Below are 23,326 nucleotides of genomic sequence, written 5' to 3'. Positions count from 1 at the left end.
TATATCTACACATATGACCACTAAACCTCATAACCAATGTAATGTACAAAATGATTCTCTCATTGCACTTCTGAATGACACTGATGATTACACAGTGACAGTGTAAAATCATCTACCAGACAGCACACCCAGTCAACATATTATATTTCATAAACTTTTTGTCCCCTTTCCGAATCCCACAGAAGGAATATTATTTCCTCAGAGGAGCAGTTGGAAAACCATCAAAAAAAGTTGTTCAAGCAGAAACATATCAAAAACAGTAACCCTTTCTTCACTGGAATTTTTCCTTTTGTTGAAAACAAACTGAATTTAAAAAGGAAAATATTACCTTACGAAGAAATAAGAAAAAGATTGCATGTTTAGCAAAGGAAGACGGGAGAAAATGCATATTCAAGGCAAATATAAAAAGGAAGAACAGCAGCACATTATAAACAGAAATATGTGCATAGAGTTGTCAAACAAAGTTTGAGAAAAAAGTTAAGAGTTGCTATAATGTCAAAATCTACTGTTTATAGTTTTGACTTCCAACAGAAAGACTTGCAAAGTAAGGACAATTTTAGTGCATGGTCATGGTTCCATAATCCATCATTAGATTGTACATGTTTTGACACACACAGCAGCAGAAGAGAAGCTTAGATGACCCTTGAAACTATTCATCATGGCTTTGTTTGCTTTTCAATGCTACCTCCATCAGCTTGTATACACTTCAAGGTTTGGTGTATCTGCAAACATGTATACTGCAGTACGTTAGTGACGTAGATCTTCAATATAAAGGGCACCTTTCCACTTTGTGTATTCTAAGATGCCATGAATTTTGTGAGTACATATTTTGCCAGTTGGGCTTTGCAGTACAATAAACAATGTCTCACAAATTCATGGTTGAGAACCATAACCATTATGTAGACAAAAGGAGAATGATGTCTTACCCCAACAGACCATACAGTTACAGAGACAGAGCACTTGAAATGATTGAGAAACTTAAACTCTGAATAGGAATATACATTTTTTGTTCTTCTTCTTCTCATGATTTTAACACAACATCTTCATGCATATCATGTCAGATACTCCTGATATTGGGGGGGGGGGGGAGATTGACTAGTTTGTGTTTGTGTGTTTTTTTTCTTTTTATAAGGATGCCACTTGTATTTACTCACTACAGAATGGTGTGATGTTGTTTAGATATTCATTGTTCCCTGCTGCCCAACCCAAACAACAGATACATTGAACAGAAAATGTTACTAATAATATCAGAAACAATCATAAAATGTGATAGGAGCTGAAATACAGACATTGCACGAAGTGAGAATGAGATGAGAAAAATACTTAATAAACACAGTAATTTTAACTTTTAAGTAGAAAACAATAAGATATAATCTCAAGGAAGAACATGTGATGTCACAACTGTGATGATACCAAAAAATACTTTAAAAAAATAAGAGTTGAGTTAAATTTAAAGAGAAATGTATTGAAAATAGAACATGAGCTCATACCCTGTGAATGGTCAGCCACTAAGTGACCATGTGCCACGTGCATGGTCAGCTATATGCCATGTGCTTGGATACACCTGAGTATACTGTTCCTTCACTTCACTGAACAAATCTATCCTCAAGGTTGATGATGACATTGTACAGCAAATCAGCCTACAGCTTTAGAGGATAAGAAGGAAAGCACAATACATCACATAGAGGTTGTAAAAAAAAGTGAATAGATGCCTCAAAGAAATGTCTTGAATACCTGAATATGTGAAGAAATATATTCATGTCCAATCTACTATTTGGACAGTAACTTCAATCACAATATTTGGAGCCATAATATGTGTGCTTAGTTCCAAGTTATCAAAAACTATGACAGAATGCTAGGAAATGTGGCAAATTTTTGGCAGCGTGATGTCATGTGAAAAAAACAAACAAACATGTACTACATAGAGGCATCAGTCGTACAGCATCAGCACTCGGTGTGCAGGCTTAAAAATTAACCCAGTTATGCTTTGGGCTTAATTCAAAATTTCACAAGATGTCATTCATGATTCAAAATTGAAACATGAGAGGCAATGCACATAAATATCACTTCACTCATATACGCAAACACACACACACACACACACAATAGTTCTGGGCTCCTTTGCTTGATATTGCTAAAAAGAACGCCAATTTCAAGCAAAATTATTATAAAAGGAATATATTGTAGTGTACTGTAAACTAAGAAAAAACAAAACAAAACAAAACAAAACAAAACAAAAACAAGAAAACTGATCACCTAGCCGCAGAAGAGTATACGAGACCAAAGACCAAATACAGTAAAAGTATCCATTATGGTACATATCACCTTTCTGCTAGCCTCAAAACAGACACACTTCTAAATAGAGAGAAATAAGTTTGCTGCAAGGCACACCTATCAACGGGACAGGGTTCTGAATAATTTAAAATTTCTTCAGTACATAGCAGTTGATCGTGATCTTATGACTGATCTTCACTTTCTGGTCAACTGCGATTCCTTACAAATGTGGCTCTGCTCTGATGCAAACACCGCTGACCAACCACACCTGATGTCCACACCCAATGTCCAAAGCAGAAACATTGAAGGTGAGTGAACTCGTTTGGCAGAACTCTGAAGGCAAGCATGCATTAGGTCACCATGGTTTTAGGATCACTGTGGGGAAAAAAATTTTGTTTAAAAGTGTGAACTTCACATGCTATTCACTGAAGACTAGAAGACATGTTAGACAGCAACAACAGCTATAACATGATTTTGTCAACAAATTGAGTAGTCCCTGTATTAAGTAGGTACCTATCTCAAATATCATCACATTTTTAGCCTCTATTCTTTTTTTTTTCCTTTTTTTTTTTTACTTGAATGCTGACTTCTAATACAGGAATTTGCACCAAGCATGAGTTGAAATTTTAGAAAATGGTTCTTTCAAAAGAATGGTTTACAATCACATTCAGTAATATATAAACTCTGAATGTGCTATGTTCACACTTATGTTGTGCCATGCCTGTATATATATATATATATATATATATATATATATATATATATGAAGAGTTTGTTTGCAAAAACCGATAAGTCCATATTTGCCAAATGGAGATATTTGCGATTAAAGGTCAAGAAAAATAAAGAGAATAATAAGAAAATTTTTGCTTCTTTTGACCATAACTTCAAAAATATACCTTTATATGTAGTGCCCAATATATCATTTAAAAGGTATTATTTTGTACTTTATGACAAAGATCGTACTTCAAAATCTTCAAAAATGGACTTATCAGTTTTTGCAAACAAACCCTTCATATATATATATATATATATATATATATATATATATATATATATACATATATATTAACCAACAAAATCTGAAGGTGTACACCATTGATAATACATAGTACCATAGGGCAAAAGAAATTTAGTAATGATCTGATTGGCTAATCCCTCTTGGTAGCCATGTGATGCATAGTATGATGGGTTGTTGTGTAGAGAAATGACAGTCACAGAAATTTTCGAGCACTCTATTCAATTCAATTCAATTCACTTCAACTCTATAATACACAGGGTTACATATTTAATGTGGCTTATGAAAGGCCTGATGATGACTGACTGACGAAGGCATTTGTACAAAATGTCCTATTGCTGTCCAGAGGTTCTTTAATCCAGGTAATGTCCCTCAGTCTTACTTTACAATTTGAGTAAAAAGAATTCATAACTTGTTGATTACTCAATGTATACATAAGCCTGTGTGTGTACAGGGCTCAACATTAATGGTGGTCTTATGGCCCAGGGCCAATAAAGATTGATTTCCAAAAAGGCTATCTCTTGGTGGCCCGATTGGGCAGCTAAAATTCAAAAGGAATTTTTACATATCCTTTTACTTTAGGTTGCCAACATTTTACAATCAAATATTTTGGTGGCCAGAACAGGTCACCATCTCTGGGCCCTGGGTCCCGTTTCATAAAACTTGTTATCAGTGACAAGTTGTCATAATTGTTATAAGCTACTAAAATCCTTTCATCTGATTGGCTAAGAGCAAATTTGTCATAGAAATGTGGCAGTTGCCAATGATAACAAGTTTTATGAAACGGGACCCTGATGTCAACATGCCCAGACATAAAACTAAACCTTTCTGTACCCCCTCAGACACTGCTTCAAGAAGATGATATTACCAATAATAAGAAATCAATAGTTTGGGCAAAAGAACCTCACTCTTTTATACCACTTCATACTTTCAAGGACTATTACAGTATACACTGCCCATCAATGCAATGTAACAACATTATCCAGGGATCAACATACTCACATAAGACTACCCCAGCTATGCCACCAAGGATGAGAATAACAATAATAGTCAGAATTATTGTTTGCTGTAGGGAAAAAAAAAGAAGTAAAATAAATTGAACAGCATTCATTAATACATCACTGATTTCGGGGTCTTAAAAGTACTTCATTTTGTTATCAGTGTCACTGTACATATTACTCTAACAAGTGAATACTGGAATCATAGATGCAAGATACTTTAACATAAATCATAAGCATTTATTGTCTAATGAAATTGTGCATCATAAAAAGCAGAGGGTAACACAAGACCCATCTCTGCACAGAAATCATTTTACTGCACAAGACCAATAATGCGTGCATTGGCATTCCAAGGCATGTGTCAAAAATGTTCTCTCATACCAAGGCTTGCTCCTACAAAGTTAAAAGGCCTGGGTTTGTGGAAACAAAATGTTTCCTGTTTTAATATGAGTACTTAAATTCTTCAGTTAAACACATTTTTTAAAAATCTCTTTTTGTTGTAAAACAGTTTTCACATGAAAGAAGAAAAGACTTCACAAACTGTTTTCATGAACACATTCACAGCCAAAAAAAAAATAAAAAAAAATAGGGTCTACTGGAATGTTCATGTGCATTATAATTTCCCGAATTTCGAGAATCACAGATTACAATCAAAAGCAAGAAAGCCTTTTTATGAACAATTTCTCCATAACAAACTTAAAACAGTAGAAAATGTGGATATCCATGAATATTTCGGAATGATAAAAATGGAAAATATAAATTGACTCTAGCAATATTGAATCATGTCTTCACATACAAATGTGGCTAGCAGGAATGTTGTTTACATATACATTATATGGATAGGAATAGGCACAAAGTTTGGGTTATACAGTTCTACTTCAATTTCCAAATCAGAATTATTTTGTTCAAAACTACACACAAAAAAAAAATGCATTTTTTCAAAATTTTGAATGCTGCACTATCATGTATTTAACCCTACAAGTTTTCGTCTAATACTTAATATATTCTGTCTGAACTCCTGTCTGTATTCAGCAAATGAACTACCACTATCTTCCACATGCATTTTGCCTTGATGGAAGAGAAAACTGACCTTTCTGTATTTCCACATCTCCTTTTTCTTCACCTGCTTGGCAACAACCTGGAAACCCTTGGCTTGAGCTTCAAGATCCTCTTTGAAAAAAAAAATGACACAAGGCAAAAATTAGCAAACAGCCTGCTGCAAACATTGCAGAATAGAGCCCTGCATTTGACAACTACACCAATAAGTTGGGGTCTCCACCCATCTAAACTGTGTAAATTTCTCACCACACTTTCTACAAACACAATCCTTATGGTGGCAACTTTTAAAAAATTATGAAATCAGTTCAATACTTCCAGATTGACTTGTTTGTGCATTGCTTGTTTTAAACTTTAAGAATGGAAGACCTAGGTCTCTTACTGCAGCACAGCAGGTTGAAGCTTTTGGACCCTTTACCAGATTCAGAAAGTATAATGCAATTAGACACACATGTGTAATGAAATGGGCTTGAGCATCAAAGTAATTTGATTGGCCAGAGGGCAGTTATACGAGCCATCGTGGTTCAGTGGATAGGATCACAGACTCTCACTCTTGAGGTCCCTGGTTCAAATCTCCTGCTGGCAACAGTGCATGTAGGTGAGGCACTTTATCCCCATTGTCTATAAGGTCCTTCAAAGGGGACATAAAGATAGAGAAAACAATTACCAACACTACCCTTTTTTCTTTCCTTGCAATAAATCTGACTAATTTGATAACATGTGCATTGTACATTCTTCAAACACTGTAATTTTTGTGCTCGCATAGAATTTGGCAAAAAGCCTAAAACATGCTTGAAACATCACATTTGGCACACAGTTCATAATCATAAACTTCAGCTCAGCTCAATGGCCCTGCTATGACCTTCTTCATTTTGTTGATCATTTCCATTTTTTTTTTTCAAATGTTTCGAAGGGTTGACAGATGAAGTGAACTGGTAATCAGTGGTATCAGGGAGGTGAACATGAAATCTCTCCCCACCTCCCTGGTGGAATGTATAGCAAAAGAAACGTCTCGTAGTGAATAAGAGCAGATGAGGGAACCTTATTACAGCAAGGACTTGAAAACAATGACAATTACCTTATACCACATTTTCACAATATCATGGTGCAAAAACAAAGTTCTAAATAAAAAGTTGGGACCTGTATATAAAATATCACCTTGTCAAAAGAGGACTTTGTTACATGTATATCTGATCTACTGATACAGTGTGAGATTCCACTTTACCTACACTGACCATCAGGTCATCCAGGGCATCCCCTCTGTCCAGCATCTTGTCAATGTTGGACACCATGATCTGAGCGATCTGGTCAACTTCCTTCTGGATGACGTCCACCTGACCAGTGTTATCATCTTCAACCTCCGGCTGCTTCTTCTTGCTCTTCTTCCGCTTCTTTTTGTTCTTCTTTGACCCCTGAGGTGTTGTGGAGCCCTCCCTGAAAGCATGCAACAATGACGAATCATTACATCACAATGATGAATCAATAACAATTAATGGTATTGACCGATTCTGTGACGCGCTATGTGTATTTTTGGCATGGGCAGCGCCATTACGCGGTGTCTCAGCCAACCCCCCCCCCTTCCCACTCCCCACCCCTCTCCCTACATTAGCACGCGCGCAGAATGAAAAACTGATGCATGGTTGCTTTAGCCAATGGGCGTCTCGTACTGAGTGCGCGAATGATTGCTTAGTGCGCGAACCTTTGTTACAAGTGCGCGATAAACATGTTGCCCTGGGGGTGGGGGAGAGCAGGGGGGGTCGACTGAGACACCGCAATTTGAGCTCATGACTGCGCCCAGTGCCATAAAATGTCTGCTGCCCTCAACAAACCCGAATCGGTCAATATGGATGAGAATTTTCTATCATAATCTAACATGTTGGAACTTTTTTTCACTGAAATATTTTTACTGAAATATAATGTTACTCTCTCTCTTTGCAACACACGCACACACACACACACACACATGCCCACACACACTGACACACACCTACACACATAAAACACAAAACTGCATGAATACGTAAGAAATCATGAGAGTTATAAAATGTACTGCTTAATATGTATACTGCACAACTTCGGAGCCATATTGCTAGGTGTACTCCACCATGCATGTACAGCATAAATACACTGACGTAGGCGCAAGGTTATGTGAGCCGAAAATTTTTGTCAACAAAAACCTTGTTGAAACTCCAAATGACATACTCGAGATTCCTTCTTCTACTTATAATAATACATACATATACACATTTGATTGTCATATCATACATACATACAGTATCTATTTTGTGAACACCAGTAGTTCATTAAAATTCTAATGTTTCAAATGTCTATGCTAGTCATTGTTTGCCTGTTGATAAAACAAAACACTTAATATGGCAGCAACATTACACGTTTTGTATGTCAACTTTCCACTGTACATGCATAAAAACAGTGCTGTAGTAAACACAGTGACCAAGATTATATATTGTTATTGACATGATATACCAACTCTATTCTACTACCCACAATCAGATCCTTGAGCAATCCCTTGAAAGATTTCCAGCCTTGGGGAAAAAATAAAAAGTCCTCTAAAACTGGTAAATAAAATTCAGGCCATATTGTAGGCATGCCACCATTTTTGTCTACACTGTAATAGTCCCTCCATCTATGCATGACCATAAAATTGTGAACTTCCATGCTAAACCAGCTGCATTTCCATAACTAATATGAATCAATTGAGAATCTGGACTGTTCAGGTAATACAGCAATTGGTACTTTTTAGTAACACAAACTGTATATGAACCATACTCTAAGAAAATAGGTTCAAATTTGCATCTTTACCAGTGTCAAACTGGGGGCATCTTTATGGGTGCAACTTTGCACCTTTCAGACCAGTGTCTACCTTTAAAGGTGCAACTTGGCACCTTTCTGGTCTGAAAGGGGCCAAGTTGCACATCTGTAACATAGGTGCTCCCAGTGTGACACTGGTGAAGGTGTAAAGTTGAACCTATATTTTTCGTATATGTGAACATAATATGTGACCATGCATCACAAAACAAACAAAAAGTCGCACCCCTTGATTTTACGTGAGGACTCAAAAAAAGGTGAAATGGGTCAACCAAGTCAATCTTGAGTTTTTCATATTTTCTGAAAGAACTATCTTTCTTCTACATTATTCTTCAGTTTGTGATCTTAACATGAATGGGAAATTATGTTTTTAGCAGTTTTTCTATAACCCTTTTTTTGGTGAAGAATAGAATGATTAGCTATGTCTTGGAGATCGCTTTTTATCTCTTGAAATCCTTTGCACAGTCTTTACTTTCAAGTCTAATAACTTTCGAAAGGATAACGCTACTGCTTTGAAAGTTATCATTAATCATGGGCAGAATGTGTTTATAGAACATGCTGAATTTCAGCCAAATCTGATAATCTCTTCATTGTTGTTGCTCCAGTGGTTTACATCCTGTGTTTTGTCCATTTCATGGTATGGCTAGCACGGCTTGGTAAAGATTAAGCGTTTGAATAGACTGTGTACTTCAGAGCCTCTTTTTCTCAGTTCACACTTTTCAAAAGTGTGTGCTTTCTTTCCAGTATTTAGGTAGGTTAGGGGAGACCATTTGAATTGAGTTATACATTATTTTAAAGCTTAGAGTCTGCTCTTTCAGAATCTGCCCTGAACTAAAAATCTATGCCTGGCGACTTTTTGTTGGTTTTGTGGTGCAGGGTCACATATATATAGTCTTTGTCTAAGCATGTAATTATATTCCTCAATCATTCCATATTTCAGAGACAGATATGAATGATTGAAAAGTGAAAAGTGAGAACTCGGTAAGTCCATAAAAAGAGAAACTTTATGCATAGTGAACACCTTTGCTTTTTCTCTCCAAGGCACAAAAGTAAAAATTGCAAAAGTGAAGAAGTAGTCATTTATGCATAAATGCTCTTCCATAAAACAATAACAAAAGACAAATTTAACACAATAAAAACATAAATTCAGTTGCTAAAACGGAGCTATGATCTCTATATCTTTGACACCCAAAATATCTAGAGGGATAAAATGAATGGAGAGAAATGAAGAATTTTCTGTCAAATCAACATTTCAAATGAAATAAGAGAAGAATCAATTTTTGCAAAAATTGTAGGATTTTGAATTGATTTCTCAAATTAGGGAAATTGTAACATATATTTGGTTCTTGAATTTGTCTCATGACTTCTTAAATAACAAATTTGAGTGAATGAAAAAAAGATAGTCAGTTCATTCAAAAATCTTTGTGCCCTTATAATACTCCCTATGTCATTTGAAGTTTGAGTTGTCAGAAAATTCTTATTCCCCCCTTAAGTTTCCCACTTTGATTTTTGATCCAGCATAGGTAGACTCCATTAAAAAAAAAAAAAAAAAAAAAACTTTTTCCACTCTTAATATGCAAAAAAAAAGGTGAAAACATTGGTGAAAATATCTTACCATCCATGCTATAGTCATATGTTCATGTATACATTATATATCTTTCTCTCTTTTTTTTTTTGGGGGGGGGTTAAGATAGTGGAGTACATTATCATATTTCTTAGGGAACTCTTAAACCATAGGGCAACACCAAACATGCATTTGATACAAGCTGTTCCATCCTCTCCCCTCCCCCTCCCCTATCAAACATCTCACAAATCATATTTACACCCAACATTTACTGGATCTAAGAAATAAGTTCTACACCAATATCAAAAAGTACCATTAAACTGCAGTACATAGACAGAGATGGAAATCATGGTAGTAGCTTAACTGCGACCAGCCCCAACGTGCAGCGCCGCATAGCGGCGCGGTCTCCGGGGCTAGGTAGTAGCTAGGCCATATTACCAGCAACTACAATACATACTGTACCTAACTATCAAACTATTGTCTTGACACGTACTGCAATAAAGGATCTATTAAAAATAAGGAATGCAAGTTCCTAGAATCTGAGCATTCAGACAAATTTACTTACATCTGAATCAAGTCATACACTCATCAAAGTTGCAAACGATGAAGAAGCGTTCCATTCATCCGCGCCGCATATTAATGTACGGAATGCTTGTTCTCACAATCACATTTGCCTGTCACAAAACTAGAGACAGAATGTTGACGTTTTTGTAGTTGTACGAATAACTCCCGTTGTCTACCAACTCTTCTTCCCCTTTCAGTGCCTTTTGCAGAATCCAAGGATAAGTCAGCTTCTTCTGCCGCCAACCATTACGACGGCGGCTTGAATAAGATGGCCTTTCAGGGAGGTGGAAGAGAGAAGCCTCCCTGTATGTACAGGACCATCCCATAGTATGTGTACATGACCAGCGGCAGGTGTCTCACCCCGGGGCACGGCCGAGTCCGTGTACTTGTGCGCCGGATCGGTCAAAAGGTAATTACGCGCTGAATTGAACAGACGAAGAGCCACCTGTTCCGATACTATAGAGTTTGACTACTACAGGTTTTGTACTCTTTGGTTGTGCGTATTTGTTCCGAGTATCGAACTATTTTCGTCAGGCTGAACTCGACGAACTAGGAATCCACTGGAGCGTGACCTATCACAATTAAGTTACTGACAAAAGAACAATAATGAACAAAAAGTCGCTTTAAAGGACGATGGGATCTTTGGACTTGTGTCAATCTCGAGAGAAGGTGTAAGAACGGCGCGATGATAAACATGCATACATTTTACATTTTAGTACATCAGACAATGTAGGCCCTACATGTATTATCATCCTTGTTTAGCTCATAGTACTTGATACAAACGATATCACTCTTGAGGTTGATATTGGCAAGACAATATACCCGGGAATATTACATTATTATGTAATATATTATTCAGATCGATTTTACAGCAGTACGTCACTTTATTTCACATGGAAATGGAAACATATACAACAGACTTTTAGACTAACGTCAGAGGATTTTGTTACTTTGAAACGATTGAATTTTCACGGACATTTTCATTGATGTCATGTGCATTTTATAGTTCATATATCTTTTTTTTATCCTTCGCCAATCCCAGGTATAAGAGAGCAGAAATGTCCTGAACGACTTTAAAGCTTAATTCTCCGTATAATATTTCCACGATTCGAGGTCAAAACATGCAGCTCCTATGGTTGTCGTTGCCAAGTCTTTTTGAGAAAATATTTTTATTCCATATGTTTGTACCTGCAATATCTTCATGATTTGCAAGAAATGAACGCCTATGCACATCATGACAAACACGCTCATTCTTGTGAGAATATCAACTCCGCTGATAAACATATAAACCGGTATGTGTGGGGCCTAAAACTATGTTGAACAGAATATTTCATATCATGAGTATTTTTCGGTTCGCCTTGAGTGTGAATGTAATCATACCAAAAAACAAACAAACAAACAAACGATTATTTAGGTGAAAGTGATGATTCTGGAGATAACGTGGTTGTTTCAATTCTGTAGTGTGAACACGAGAAAAACAAAATAGGTCGACGCATAATTATCGAGATTTGAGACGTGAGGTAAATAATTTTATTAACATCATACCTCAAATTTGCACAATTATGTGTTTCCAACTATTTCTTGACTTACGAAATTATAAGCGATCACAATTATTTAGAATCACTTTAGAATGAAATTAGAATCACTTTTACATGAAGTCCTTTCAAATCAATTCAATTCAATAGTTTATTCATTCCATCAAAAAAATATTCAAAGTGGTACCTGTGTCAATTTGACTTTCATTCAACTGATAAGGACAGTTCATTGAACACAATGTGAAATAACATTATGCACGTATGATGTTATGACAACAAAACAAAACAAAAAAAACCCCGAAACAATGCACATTTTGTCATGCTAACAAAAACAAAGAAGTAATCATAACGATGGAAAAGATTGTTCCACTAAAAGCCAAGCTTGTATAGGACGTGGAACACTGGAATGAAAGCAACAGCAACACCAATACTAGTATATATACCAATGAAATATATTCATATCAAATTCATTTACATATATTATACATATGTATATGTATATATATATATATATATATATATATATATATATATATATATATATACATATATATATACATATATATATATATATTATATACCATTGTATAATTAATCATTGATGAATGATGCTGACAATAGAAGCATACTATCAGCAACACAATAATTTTCGAATGCATATAAAATATATCATAACATAGCAATATTATGGCACAGACACTATTTGGCCCTGTATACCAGGAAAATGTGACCAACTTGAAAGAAGATATACACGCAAATCAGCAGCAACAACAACAACAACAATAACAGCAACAAAACACATAAATTAAGAAAAATGCACATACGTATTTACTGGACAACGAAGAACGAGGAAAGAGGAGCAGGGAATTCATGAGAATGGAGAAAGAAAAAGAAGAGGAAACGAATGGAAGAGGTCTGTGGACACGCTATACTCAAGGACAAGTAAAAATATGGAGGATTTTTCACAAACAATACAATCAACTGTTGTGGTGGAAAGCAATTTTTTTCAGTTCATATCTTTAATGTCATTAACTTAGCAAATTCTTTTAAATTATTATAGTATCCAACATGGGGTCAGTAACATAAGACTTGTGAAACGACTTGCATGTATGCGTATGTGTACGATTCAACAAGAAAATGCAATACAAGAAAAGCAGTTGTACTTTAAAATCGTATATCAAGTAGAAATTAACATAAATTTGATATAGTATTGAACAAGAAAAAAGAAACGACCCAAAATGAATACGTATAATGTAATACATTATGCAAGTGCTGAAACTCGAATTTGAATACATATACAAAAAAAGAAGAAATTATTTACATTTATTTTCATTCACAAAACGACCAATCAGATATCATGAATATTAAGGGAAAGGCAGAATTGTCGACATTAACTTAAAAAGATATTACTTTTTAAAGGTTTAATCGGAGTAAGCGAATCATTTTCAACATTTCTAATAAAATGGAAAGAAAATATTCAAAACAACAATTGGCTAATTAAAAAAAAAAAAAACAGCAGTAGGCCACTGGAACGGTTTACACACACGAGCCGGCGATGGAAAACAAAAACGGTAGGATTCGTCAAAAGGATATGATTATATGAAGAATTAGAGCACAAAGATCTCACATTACATGCATAAAGAACCGACCAATATAAACTCCTAAGCAGATAAATGAATGTATACCTAAATACTGTCAAACGGTGCAGAAAGGGTGTATGGAAACATGTAAGTGACCACTTTATTATTATTTTTTTAAATGAGGGTCAAAGTGATAAAGCCTTACATCTGTTTGATCGCTCAGCTATTTTTCTTCACAGATACATTTCAAGTTTGGATTTAAATATTTTTGTAGATGACAGTTACCTTATCTGAATAGGTAGCTGATTCCACAATTTCGGTCCTATAACGGAGAAGGCACGATCATCCCGTCCATGTTTTCCTCTGGACTTTTGGAGTAACAACACATCTGATGGTGAACGTAGACTTCGTGTCGAATTATTGTATTTGGGAATAGAGAATAGAGTAGGTATACGGGGGAAAGGAAATGAACCGAATGATGGGGATATTTTCGGGGGGGGGGGGGTAGTTATCCGGGTGGTAGTTATCCAGGCGTAGTTATCCAGGGGTAGTTATCGGGGGGAGGGGGAGGGGGGAGGGAGTTATCCAGGGGGTAGTTTTCTGGGTGGTAGTTATCCGGGGGGTAGTTATCCGGGTGGTAGGTGCTATACCCGGGGGGGGGGGGGTATAGTTATCCGGGTGGTAGTTATCTGGGTGGTATCTGGGTGGTAGTTATCTGGGTGGTAGTTATCCGGGTGGTAGTTATCCAGGGGGTAGATATCCGGGGGTAGTTATCTAGGGGTAATTTTCCGGGGTAGATATATGAGTGGTAGTTATCCGGGTGGTAGTTATCGGGGGGGGGGGGGGGTAGTGTCCTAGGGGAAATTGCCCTGGAGGGTAATTGCCCTAGGAAGGTAGTTGTCCGTGGGTAGTTGCCCTAGGGGGAATAGCCCTGGGGGTAGTTACTGTATCCTTGTGGTAGTTATCCGGAGGGTGGTTGCCCTATAGGTAGTTATTGTCCGGGGGGGGGGGGTAGTTGCCCTAGGGGGTAATTGCCCTGGAGGGTAATTGCCCTAGGAAGGTAGTTGTCCGGGGGTAGTTGCCCTAGGGGGAATAGCCCTGGGGGTAGTTACTGTATCCTTGTGGTAGTTATCCGGAGGGTGGTTGCCCAGGGGGTAAGTGCCCGGATACGTTTATTTTGTATATAAACGATTTTCCCAAATCGTCACAACTTCTTTCTTTCATATTATTTGCCGACGATTCTAGTATTTTCTTCTCTCACAAAGATCCACACCAACTACTGAATATTATAAATTCAGAACTGAAATCTGTAGTTACATGGATCCATGCAAACAAGTTATCTTTAAATTTCTTGAAAACCAACTAGCGATTCATTATCATCTTTACAAGGCCATATACTCTGTAATAATGTGCAAATAGACAAAGTCACGATGGAATACAAAATATCTTGGCCTACTTATAGGTGACAAATTGAACTGGAGAATGCATATTATGCTACTTAAGTAAACTTCTTTCCAGAAATGTTGGCGTTATCAATAATATAAAATTTATATTTCCAAAGAATATATTGCGAATACTATACACTTGTACTACCCTATCTCAATTATGGCGTTCTTGCCTGGGGAAACTCAGCAAAATTATACTTGGATAAATTATTATTACTTCAAAAACGGGCAGTGAGAATTATTTCTGGTGCAACATCACGTTCTCACACTAATGAACTCTTCTATGAAAATAAATTTCTAAAAGTACAGGATATATATTTTATGAATCTAGGATCCATTATATACAGCTCGAAGGATTCTGAATTTCCACAGGTTATTTCGTCACTTTTTGTTATGAATTATGAACAAGTACACAATCACTACACTCGGTAGTCTTCTTCTTACCACCTGCCATCCATTAGAACCAACTTTAAATACAATACACTTGCTTTTGCTGGACCAAAATATTGGAATTCTTTAGCCTATTCTCTTCAACAAACCACAAGCCTCAAATTCTGAGTAAATATGTTACGATGTAACTAGCCTTTATAATTCTATACCCGTATCTGGACATTTTTACCCTATAAGGTAATGTTATATCAACTTTTACATGGTATATTATTCATGTGGAATTCCTATTCATTTTAATTCCACTGTTTGTTTGTTTTTTTCTCTTTCTTTCTTTCTTTCTTTCTTTTTTTCTTTCTTTCTTTTTCTTCCCCCTCTCTCCCCCCTTCGGTTCTCACTTTATTTCCCCTATTTCTCTCGTTCTCTCGTTCTCTCCCTCTCTTTCTCATTCATGTTTACTACCTTTAAGATGTAAATATTATGTACAAGTTATGTAAATATGTTTCAGGAGTCTGTATATATGTTCTATTCTTAATTACTCTGTACATAATTATGAATATTACTCGTCATGTTCGACCTACAAATTTTATAAGCTATGCTTTTAGTTGGGTCACCCCATTTCCGTTGTACTATAAGTACCCTATATTCTGTCAATTCATGCTGATATATTACTGTAATATTATGTGTCAATATGTTAACAACAATGCAATGTAAAATGGAAATGAAACGAATAAATTCAATTCAATTCAATTCAGTAAAACTATGTCCGCGGATGAGCGGATCTTTACCATTCACGAAATCTGTGTGCCATCATTGTCCGCGGACCAGACGTTGACAATCAACCAATCAGCGTTGCGTGAGTAAAATGATCTAGCCAATCACAATACGCAATTCACTGACAGCGATCTTTCGAATTACGGTGTTGATGTTTACACGATTGACTACACATGCACGTTGCGGGCATTTAAATGATTACAGGATTGGGTAAGTCTCTCAGAATGTTTGCCGTTCATTTCGCATTATAGCAAAATCTTAATTTGTCATAGGATCGCAGGATTAATGCTCCGCTGATGTACGAATAGTGTAGACAGTGGTAGCTTGCAAATAGGTAAGTAATGGAAGCAAAATCGCAATTCGCATTGAGTCGTACGTAGAGTCTGCACGTCTGTGACTTACAACATATGCCTTACAGCGATACTTTACAACGCCCATGCATGATGTGCTACGCTACGTGCGGTGCACGGTGGACCGAAACGAGTCTCGCAGCATGCAAGACCATGAAGACAAGTGGTGATGTGGAGATTGGTGTGCAAAAGTCTAATGATAACGTTTAATATATGTGTAGATCACAATAGTGTGTTGCAGAACTGTTCTATTAGCTGATTAGGCTGCCTTCTATTATTAAGACTGAATACAAACGGGCAATTCCACAATAAATTAAATGTAACAAAACTAAACAACTGTAAAGGGCGTGACCATGGTGACCATGTGACATGAGCTGAGTAATGTCTAATGAGTGAAGAAAAGGGCAAAATCGTGAAATCGGCCCTATACAGGCTACATACAGTCACACCACCAGCCACAGCACAGTGGCAATGAATGCGTGTGTGCACCTCTTCCGTTAGCAAGCTAGCTCAATCTGCTCAAGCAAGAGAACAAGAGTTAGGGTTAGCTAGGGTTGTTTTCAATGGTTAAATTGGTGATTGAATTAGATAAGCTCTAGAATCTAGACCCTAGTTGCTAGTTGAGGGACAGTACGTAGGAATTTAAGTCCTTTTTAGAATATAAAGGTTGAAGAAAAAAGGGAAAATGCAAATGGGAAGGAAGGATGAAAGATGCTATGCTGTGGAAATTACATTGGCTCCACCACACCGCTGTGTCAATCACGCGTATAACTGAACACCGTTCTCAAGTCACGAGTCCAGTGTAAAGTGTGGCAGTGCGGTATCTCACACCCTCCAACACAAGGGCCAAGGCTCTTTCTGAATGCACTAATCAAGCTCAATCTCTTTCAAAGTGAATACACTTTTACCTGCTGTCATTAACCCATTAAGGATGGGCTAATTTTGCTACCAACATGCATTTCCCATAAGCACTTGCTCGAGTAGACTCGGGACTCGTCCTCAACGGGTTAGGATTCTAATTTGACCGAAAGATCGGTCTGTACGTATCTGGTCGTTGGGGAAATGTTCCGCGGAGACTGCTTCTAGCTTCACGGATCCCCTCCTTCTACGGAGGAGAGCGATAACGTCAAAAAAATAAAAGACTCCTCTGGACAGACGGATCTTTCTGTCTAGATTCTAATATGCTTAAATGTTGCCTCAGACATAAATAACATGTTAGGACTCTAGTTCTCGTACGGTACATGTGAATTTTAGTAAGATAAAACTTGATTTAAGATGATCAGTTTCTTTAACGTTCACAGTTACCGGTACCTTTTACCACTTAGACTATTTAAAATGAAATCTTATGCAAATTGTTTATCGCTCCATGCATCAAAGGTTGGATTCAAGATATCCCTCACCATGCCACCCAGACGTCCCAACAAGGGAGGCAGAGCCCAACAGATGAGGACTCAGAAGAATTCTGGCACCGTCAACAGCAACATCCGAGTCGTTGTCCGCATCCGCCCCCAGAATGCCCGGGAGCGAGAGGCGGAGAATTCCCGCGTCGTGGTCTGTCCAGTAGACGATAAGATCCTCACCTTTGACCCCAAGGTGGAAGAGTCACCGTCCTACTTCCGCGGCAGGAGGATGAGGCGAAGGAACGTGATGCAGCGCAAAAGTCGTGACATACAATTTGCATTTGACCACGTCTTCCATGAAGGGTGCTCCCAGGAATATGTGTATGAACACACAACAAAATCCATTGTGGACAGCATCCTCAGTGGCTACAATTGTTCTGGTAAGCATTTGGGGTAACTTTTATTTGAAACATTTCATACAGGAACAGGGAGTTACCCTGCAAGTTATTATCATTAGTAGGCCTATATCAACCCTCAGCCCCCTAAATTACCTGCAGCCACCCCTGTTGAAAATCATTGAACCACCATAATGCCCCTTGTTACGTACTCAGGTCTGTGATTTCTTGTCATAGGTCTGTCATTTACCCAAACCTAGAACTGAATATAAGAAATGCTCCTTCACATATGCTGCAAGCAAATCGTTTAATGAGTTACCCATTTTTATTCAAACAGCCTCCTCATTGCAAACATTTAAAGTATGGTGAACGAGAAAAAAAGGACGATATTCATAAACAAGGTGATTTATACATTCCTGGAAAGCTTAAGTCTCTAGGAATATGAATAATTAACTTTCAGAAGGTAAAAACGTCTCCAGAACGATAGAGAGATGGTGTTTTAAGACTCTTTTTAGACCACCAGAACCCGATCTGACGGCGAAATTTTGTTGACCAAAATTATGACGTCATGAAATGTGTGCTGTGCTACCACTCCATCCACACAGTGGGCTCCGTCTATGGAGGGCCGTTGCGGACGTGGTTCGTTTGGGGCATACGTATGGAGAGGCAGTGTGCCCGTTTCCATGTATGTCCCAAACGAGTTGTCTTCTCGGCGGCCATCCATAGCCGTCGCCTCTCAATCGCTTCTTCTTCCGCTCCGACTTTGCCACTGTCACTGTCATCACTCAATTCACTCTCGATGTCAAACTCAAAGTCTTTCCGTACACTATAAGGGAAATTTGGACGTTTTAATGTCTCAGCTGAGAAAGCAGAGGCGACTAAAGACAGGCCAGATACTGCATCCGCCCACCAAGAAATTCGTGCTTTATGAATGGTGGCCTCGATGTCCCGCTGCACTCGTAAAGGGTTTTGTTCATTTCGTGACGTCATATTTTAGGGCTCGAAAAAGACAGCTGTTCCGGAGCTAATATCTGTGAAGCAAATCAGTCAGTTTTAACTCGCGATTTCTCAGTGGCGCGAATATCATTTAATAAGTCACATTAATTATCTGTTTTAGGAGACATTTCCCTCTGCTTTGACACCTTTTTTAATATGATTTTCTTGATTTTGATGTCTCGTTCACCATACTTTAAGAATCGTGTACGCCAACATCAGTCTCTCATTTGATATAAATCCTTTACACTAGCTATGAATTATTCAGATATCTAATTTCTCTGCCCGTTTTATGTTCTTTCTTATGTGTTTTATGTTCTTTCGAACCGATTGTTCTTTAGCTGTATCATATCTATGCTTGTTTTGTTCTTGTTTTTTTTTTTTTTATTGTGTGCACATGCAATGTAATGTATATCAACGCAGGGCTCCCTTGTAAAGCAGGCCTTTGTGGCACTGAATGGGACTACCCTGCTTTTAAAGAAGACCTAATAAAATAAATAAAAATGACAGAACTGCAGTGGTCTCATCTTGTACATCCACTGTTTGTTTCTGATACCAACAGTATTTGCCTACGGAGCAACGGGAGCAGGAAAAACTTTTACCATGCTCGGTGGCCCAGACCAGCCTGGGGTAATGTTCCTAACCGTCATGGAGCTCTATCACAAGATAGCTAGCCAGCAGGCGGACAAACTGTGTGATGTCGCTGTCTCATACCTTGAGGTTTGTTTGAAAATCTGACACAGTGTCTTTCTTAAGTAAATAGAAACCTCTTTTGAGGGCATGCAATTTCCAGGCTTATTAAACTGTTGCTGTACCTGTACATAATAGCTGGAATCTGAATAATGATCATCAAATCATGATTTAGTTAGTGCAATTGTAAGTATAGTCCTAAAGTTGATTTCATAACCATCGTCTTTGAGTACCGGAGGTGCATATCTTCCAAATCCTGCACATTCACTTGTATGAGATGGATAATATATTACTGCATCACTCTGATGGTCATGAATATAAATGATGTAGCAATGTTATGGATGTACATGATACCATGCCATAAGTGATAATGTTTTTTTGAAAAAGAACACCCCAAGCCATTGCTTCGAGCACAAGGGTACGTGTCAAGCTTTATCACCCCCACATCAATTTCAAAGTACATGTGCAGGTATAACAGACACATTAATGATCACAGTCTCTTACATTAGTCGACTACCTTGTTTTGATGATAATTTTGTCCCGCTTCATGTTTCTAGAAGACTGAAAGTTATTCTGTGCCATGTTCAATTTCATTTTGGTATGGTGTACATAAGTTCAGTCTAATGTGGGAGTGCACGCCACATACGGTACACATGGATCTAACCGTAAAGCAACAGGGGCGGATCCAGAAATTCTGTAAAGGGGGAGGGGGGGGGGGGAGGTGCAACTAATTTTTCTGGTGCCACTTCAGGTGAGTTGGACAGAAGATAAGGAAGCCATGTAATTTTTATCTAGAGTTTTACATGTTCCCATCACACATACCAGGCATACACAAAATGCAAATTGAGAGAGGTGATAATGTCATTGATTGTTTCGTAAATCTCCACAACATTTTTCTTTCCATTACCATATGGTAATTTGAATTATGGGTAGGTCCAATTTTGATGAAACATCCACTACTCTTTTTTGTTTGATTTTACTGTAGTTACTAAATCCACCAAGATCAGGTATCATTTTGGGTGCTAGAATCAAGATCCAGCGACAGTTTACACTGCAAAGCACTGCTATCTTGTCCCATAAATTAACTGTGTTGCATCAATCCACTTTTACCTCCCAGATCTACAATGAGACAGTAAAGGACCTGCTGGTACCCACAGGACCCCTGGCCATCAGGGAAGACCCTCAGCGTGGTGTGGTGGTCAGTGGTCTGTCTCTTCACAAGGTCAGTCAATATTTCTAAGGGATTAATAATAATAATAGAGAGACTCTTAACTTTTATAATATAATGTTTTTTAAAATGAACAGATGATGAAAAGTGTCTCATCCCATTTGATAGGTTAACATAGCATACCGGTACCTTTGGAAATGTTGCCATGGTATTGTATGTAAGTATTTAACACGCAGGCTAACACAGTATTCCCACTTATGTGAGTCCCGATTAAAAAAGACGACTTTTCTTGGATATACGCCATAAAAAGTAGGTGATATGCTAATAATGCACTCTTATTTCTGTCCTGTCTCTGCTGGACAAAACTGGACTATCACAGATTTTTCTCAGTTCTTCTTAACTGGCCAGACCTGCACAAGCATGCAACCTTGCTCTATTTCAAAGAAAATCACTGGTTGTTAACATTGTTGTACCAAGATAAACTTTGGACCAAAGCAAATTTGACAAGCTGCTGTATGTAAGATATTAGTATACACATAGGTTTATTTTTTACACCCAGTTTCTGATTTCTTATGTGGTGTCCCTCTCTTTCCCTTTTTCCCTCTGCCCTTCCGCTCAATTATTGCTGATGCGTGATGACACAGCCCAAAAGTGCCAAGGAGCTATTTAGCATGCTGGAGTATGGGAATACCAACCGCACCCAACATCCAACTGATGCTAACGCCCAGTCTTCACGATCTCATGCAGTCTTCCAGGTTTGCATGCCACACCTTGAACTATTTTTGTAGCACAGTCAACATTGCACAAATCAGAAAATTGGCAAATCTAGTCAAATTACAAGCATTCCACCCTGGATGGATTTAATAGTGATAGTAAGCAAATAATCAATGTTGGTGAAGGTGATGGGACAAACTATCACTTCCGAGGCGATCTGGATGTAGCTATCTTTCCGAAGCGCAGCTGAGGAAAGATAGCATACACATTCAGATCGCCGAGGAAGTGATAGTTTGTCTCATATACTCTCATCGCCTGAAACTAAAAGTTGATTATTTGCTTTATATTCCACATCTAGGGTCCTAGAAATTCCCATTTTATTCCACATCTGAAACCGTTTCAGTAGGGCTTATTGCTGCGTAGTTTACTTTAGACGTGTGCGCGTACTTATGACAAAACAATGTGGAATATAATGATCAATATTTTGTTAATCAAAGTTCATGTTTAGTAGTCAGTGGATTTTCTCCAGTCCTCTTGGATTTTACGTAGGCGATGTAGCTGCCATACTTTTCTATCTCACCCAGAGCTGTGTGTGAAGCAGTCGGATATGATTATATACTGTCTGTATGGTTGGATTTAGCCTGAAATGGAATGCTTCCAAGAAAGAAGAGGCATTACTGTCATCATTATTACTATTGTCGTTGTTTGTACTACTGCTAATATCAATGTTACTGTTGTGATTGTTATAACTGTTATCACAATACTTATTGTTGTTCTCATGATCATTTTATCAGGGTAATCATGTAGTCATTTCTCATTCTGATTTAAATGATCAACAAGATCTGATGTAGTAAATATTTTTTCCTGATTCTTCCATAACAATCCAGGTATTTGTTAGACAAAGGGATCGCACAGCTGACATCAGCACCAATGTGCGAGTGGCCAAAATGTCGCTTATTGACCTGGCGGGTTCTGAGCGGGCCACTGTCACCACCAACCGCGGGGCACGGTTCAGGGAGGGAGCCAACATCAACCGCTCCTTGCTGGCCCTTGGGAATTGCATCAATGCTCTCGCAGACAATAAGGTACGTAATTCATAACATGCTCCTCACACACTGTGTCTGCCAGACACGAGTAGATGAAAACTGTGAGCTGGCAGCATTTGTTTTGGTTTGAAAGCAAGTTTAGGACAGGGTTAGGGTAGAATGTGTTCATCCTCTGAGCTACTTTGGTAACCAATATGGGACCTTTCATCTAATCTGTCATCTTCTCAAGCCCATATTCGCCAGCTGGCAGCATTTTATAGTAAAGGGATGGCATAGAGGTTGAGATTGGGGCTTCAGGTTTCCAACCTATCTTTGTGAGATAATGAGAAGCCTCTTATGAAATGTGAATGAGCATACAATTCTAAGAGGAATTTAAAAATCATTTGATGAAAATTAGTTTTGAAATGGCTGAGATGTTCAGAAACACAGAGGTCCTAATAGAATGTTACCCACCTTTTATCAGGACCTTTTACTTTGTTTTGGGTATCTCAGCCATTTCAAAACCGATTTTTGTAAAATAAACTTTGATTACCACGTACAATATATGCTCTTAATATTTCATTGTGGTTTCTCATTATCTCACAAAAAAGTTGGAAACCTGAAGTCCCAATC

The 23,326-nt window shown here is 37.8% G+C and overlaps 2 protein-coding genes across 2 annotated transcripts in view; one reads left to right on the top strand and one right to left on the bottom strand.

The window, feature by feature from the left end:
* Positions 1-2,480: 2,480 nt before the first annotated feature.
* LOC140235816 (uncharacterized) lies at positions 2,481-10,409 on the bottom strand. Its single transcript, XM_072315816.1, has 5 exons — positions 10,299-10,409; positions 6,569-6,777; positions 5,378-5,457; positions 4,292-4,355; positions 2,481-2,542 (listed from the first exon to the last, which is right to left on the bottom strand). Coding segments are annotated over exons 1-5 (417 nt in total). The 5' UTR covers positions 10,301-10,409.
* Positions 10,410-16,178: 5,769 nt separating this feature from the next.
* LOC140235563 (kinesin-like protein KIF18A) overlaps positions 16,179-23,326 on the top strand; it is a 28,508-nt gene continuing 21,360 nt past the window's right edge. The window contains exons 1-6 of the mRNA XM_072315569.1: positions 16,179-16,228; positions 17,746-18,148; positions 19,659-19,816; positions 20,904-21,008; positions 21,599-21,709; positions 22,556-22,753. Of these exons, the coding sequence (XP_072171670.1) occupies positions 17,770-18,148; positions 19,659-19,816; positions 20,904-21,008; positions 21,599-21,709; positions 22,556-22,753 (951 nt within the window). The 5' untranslated portion in view covers positions 16,179-16,228; positions 17,746-17,769. The remainder of the gene's footprint in view (positions 16,229-17,745; positions 18,149-19,658; positions 19,817-20,903; positions 21,009-21,598; positions 21,710-22,555; positions 22,754-23,326) is intronic.

This window comes from Diadema setosum, chromosome 12 (genome assembly GCF_964275005.1).
Source record: "Diadema setosum chromosome 12, eeDiaSeto1, whole genome shotgun sequence".
NCBI classification, from domain to species: domain Eukaryota; kingdom Metazoa; phylum Echinodermata; class Echinoidea; order Diadematoida; family Diadematidae; genus Diadema; species Diadema setosum.
The sequence above is the reverse complement of the archived record's forward strand: the minus strand, read 5'-3'. Positions and strand labels throughout refer to the sequence as shown.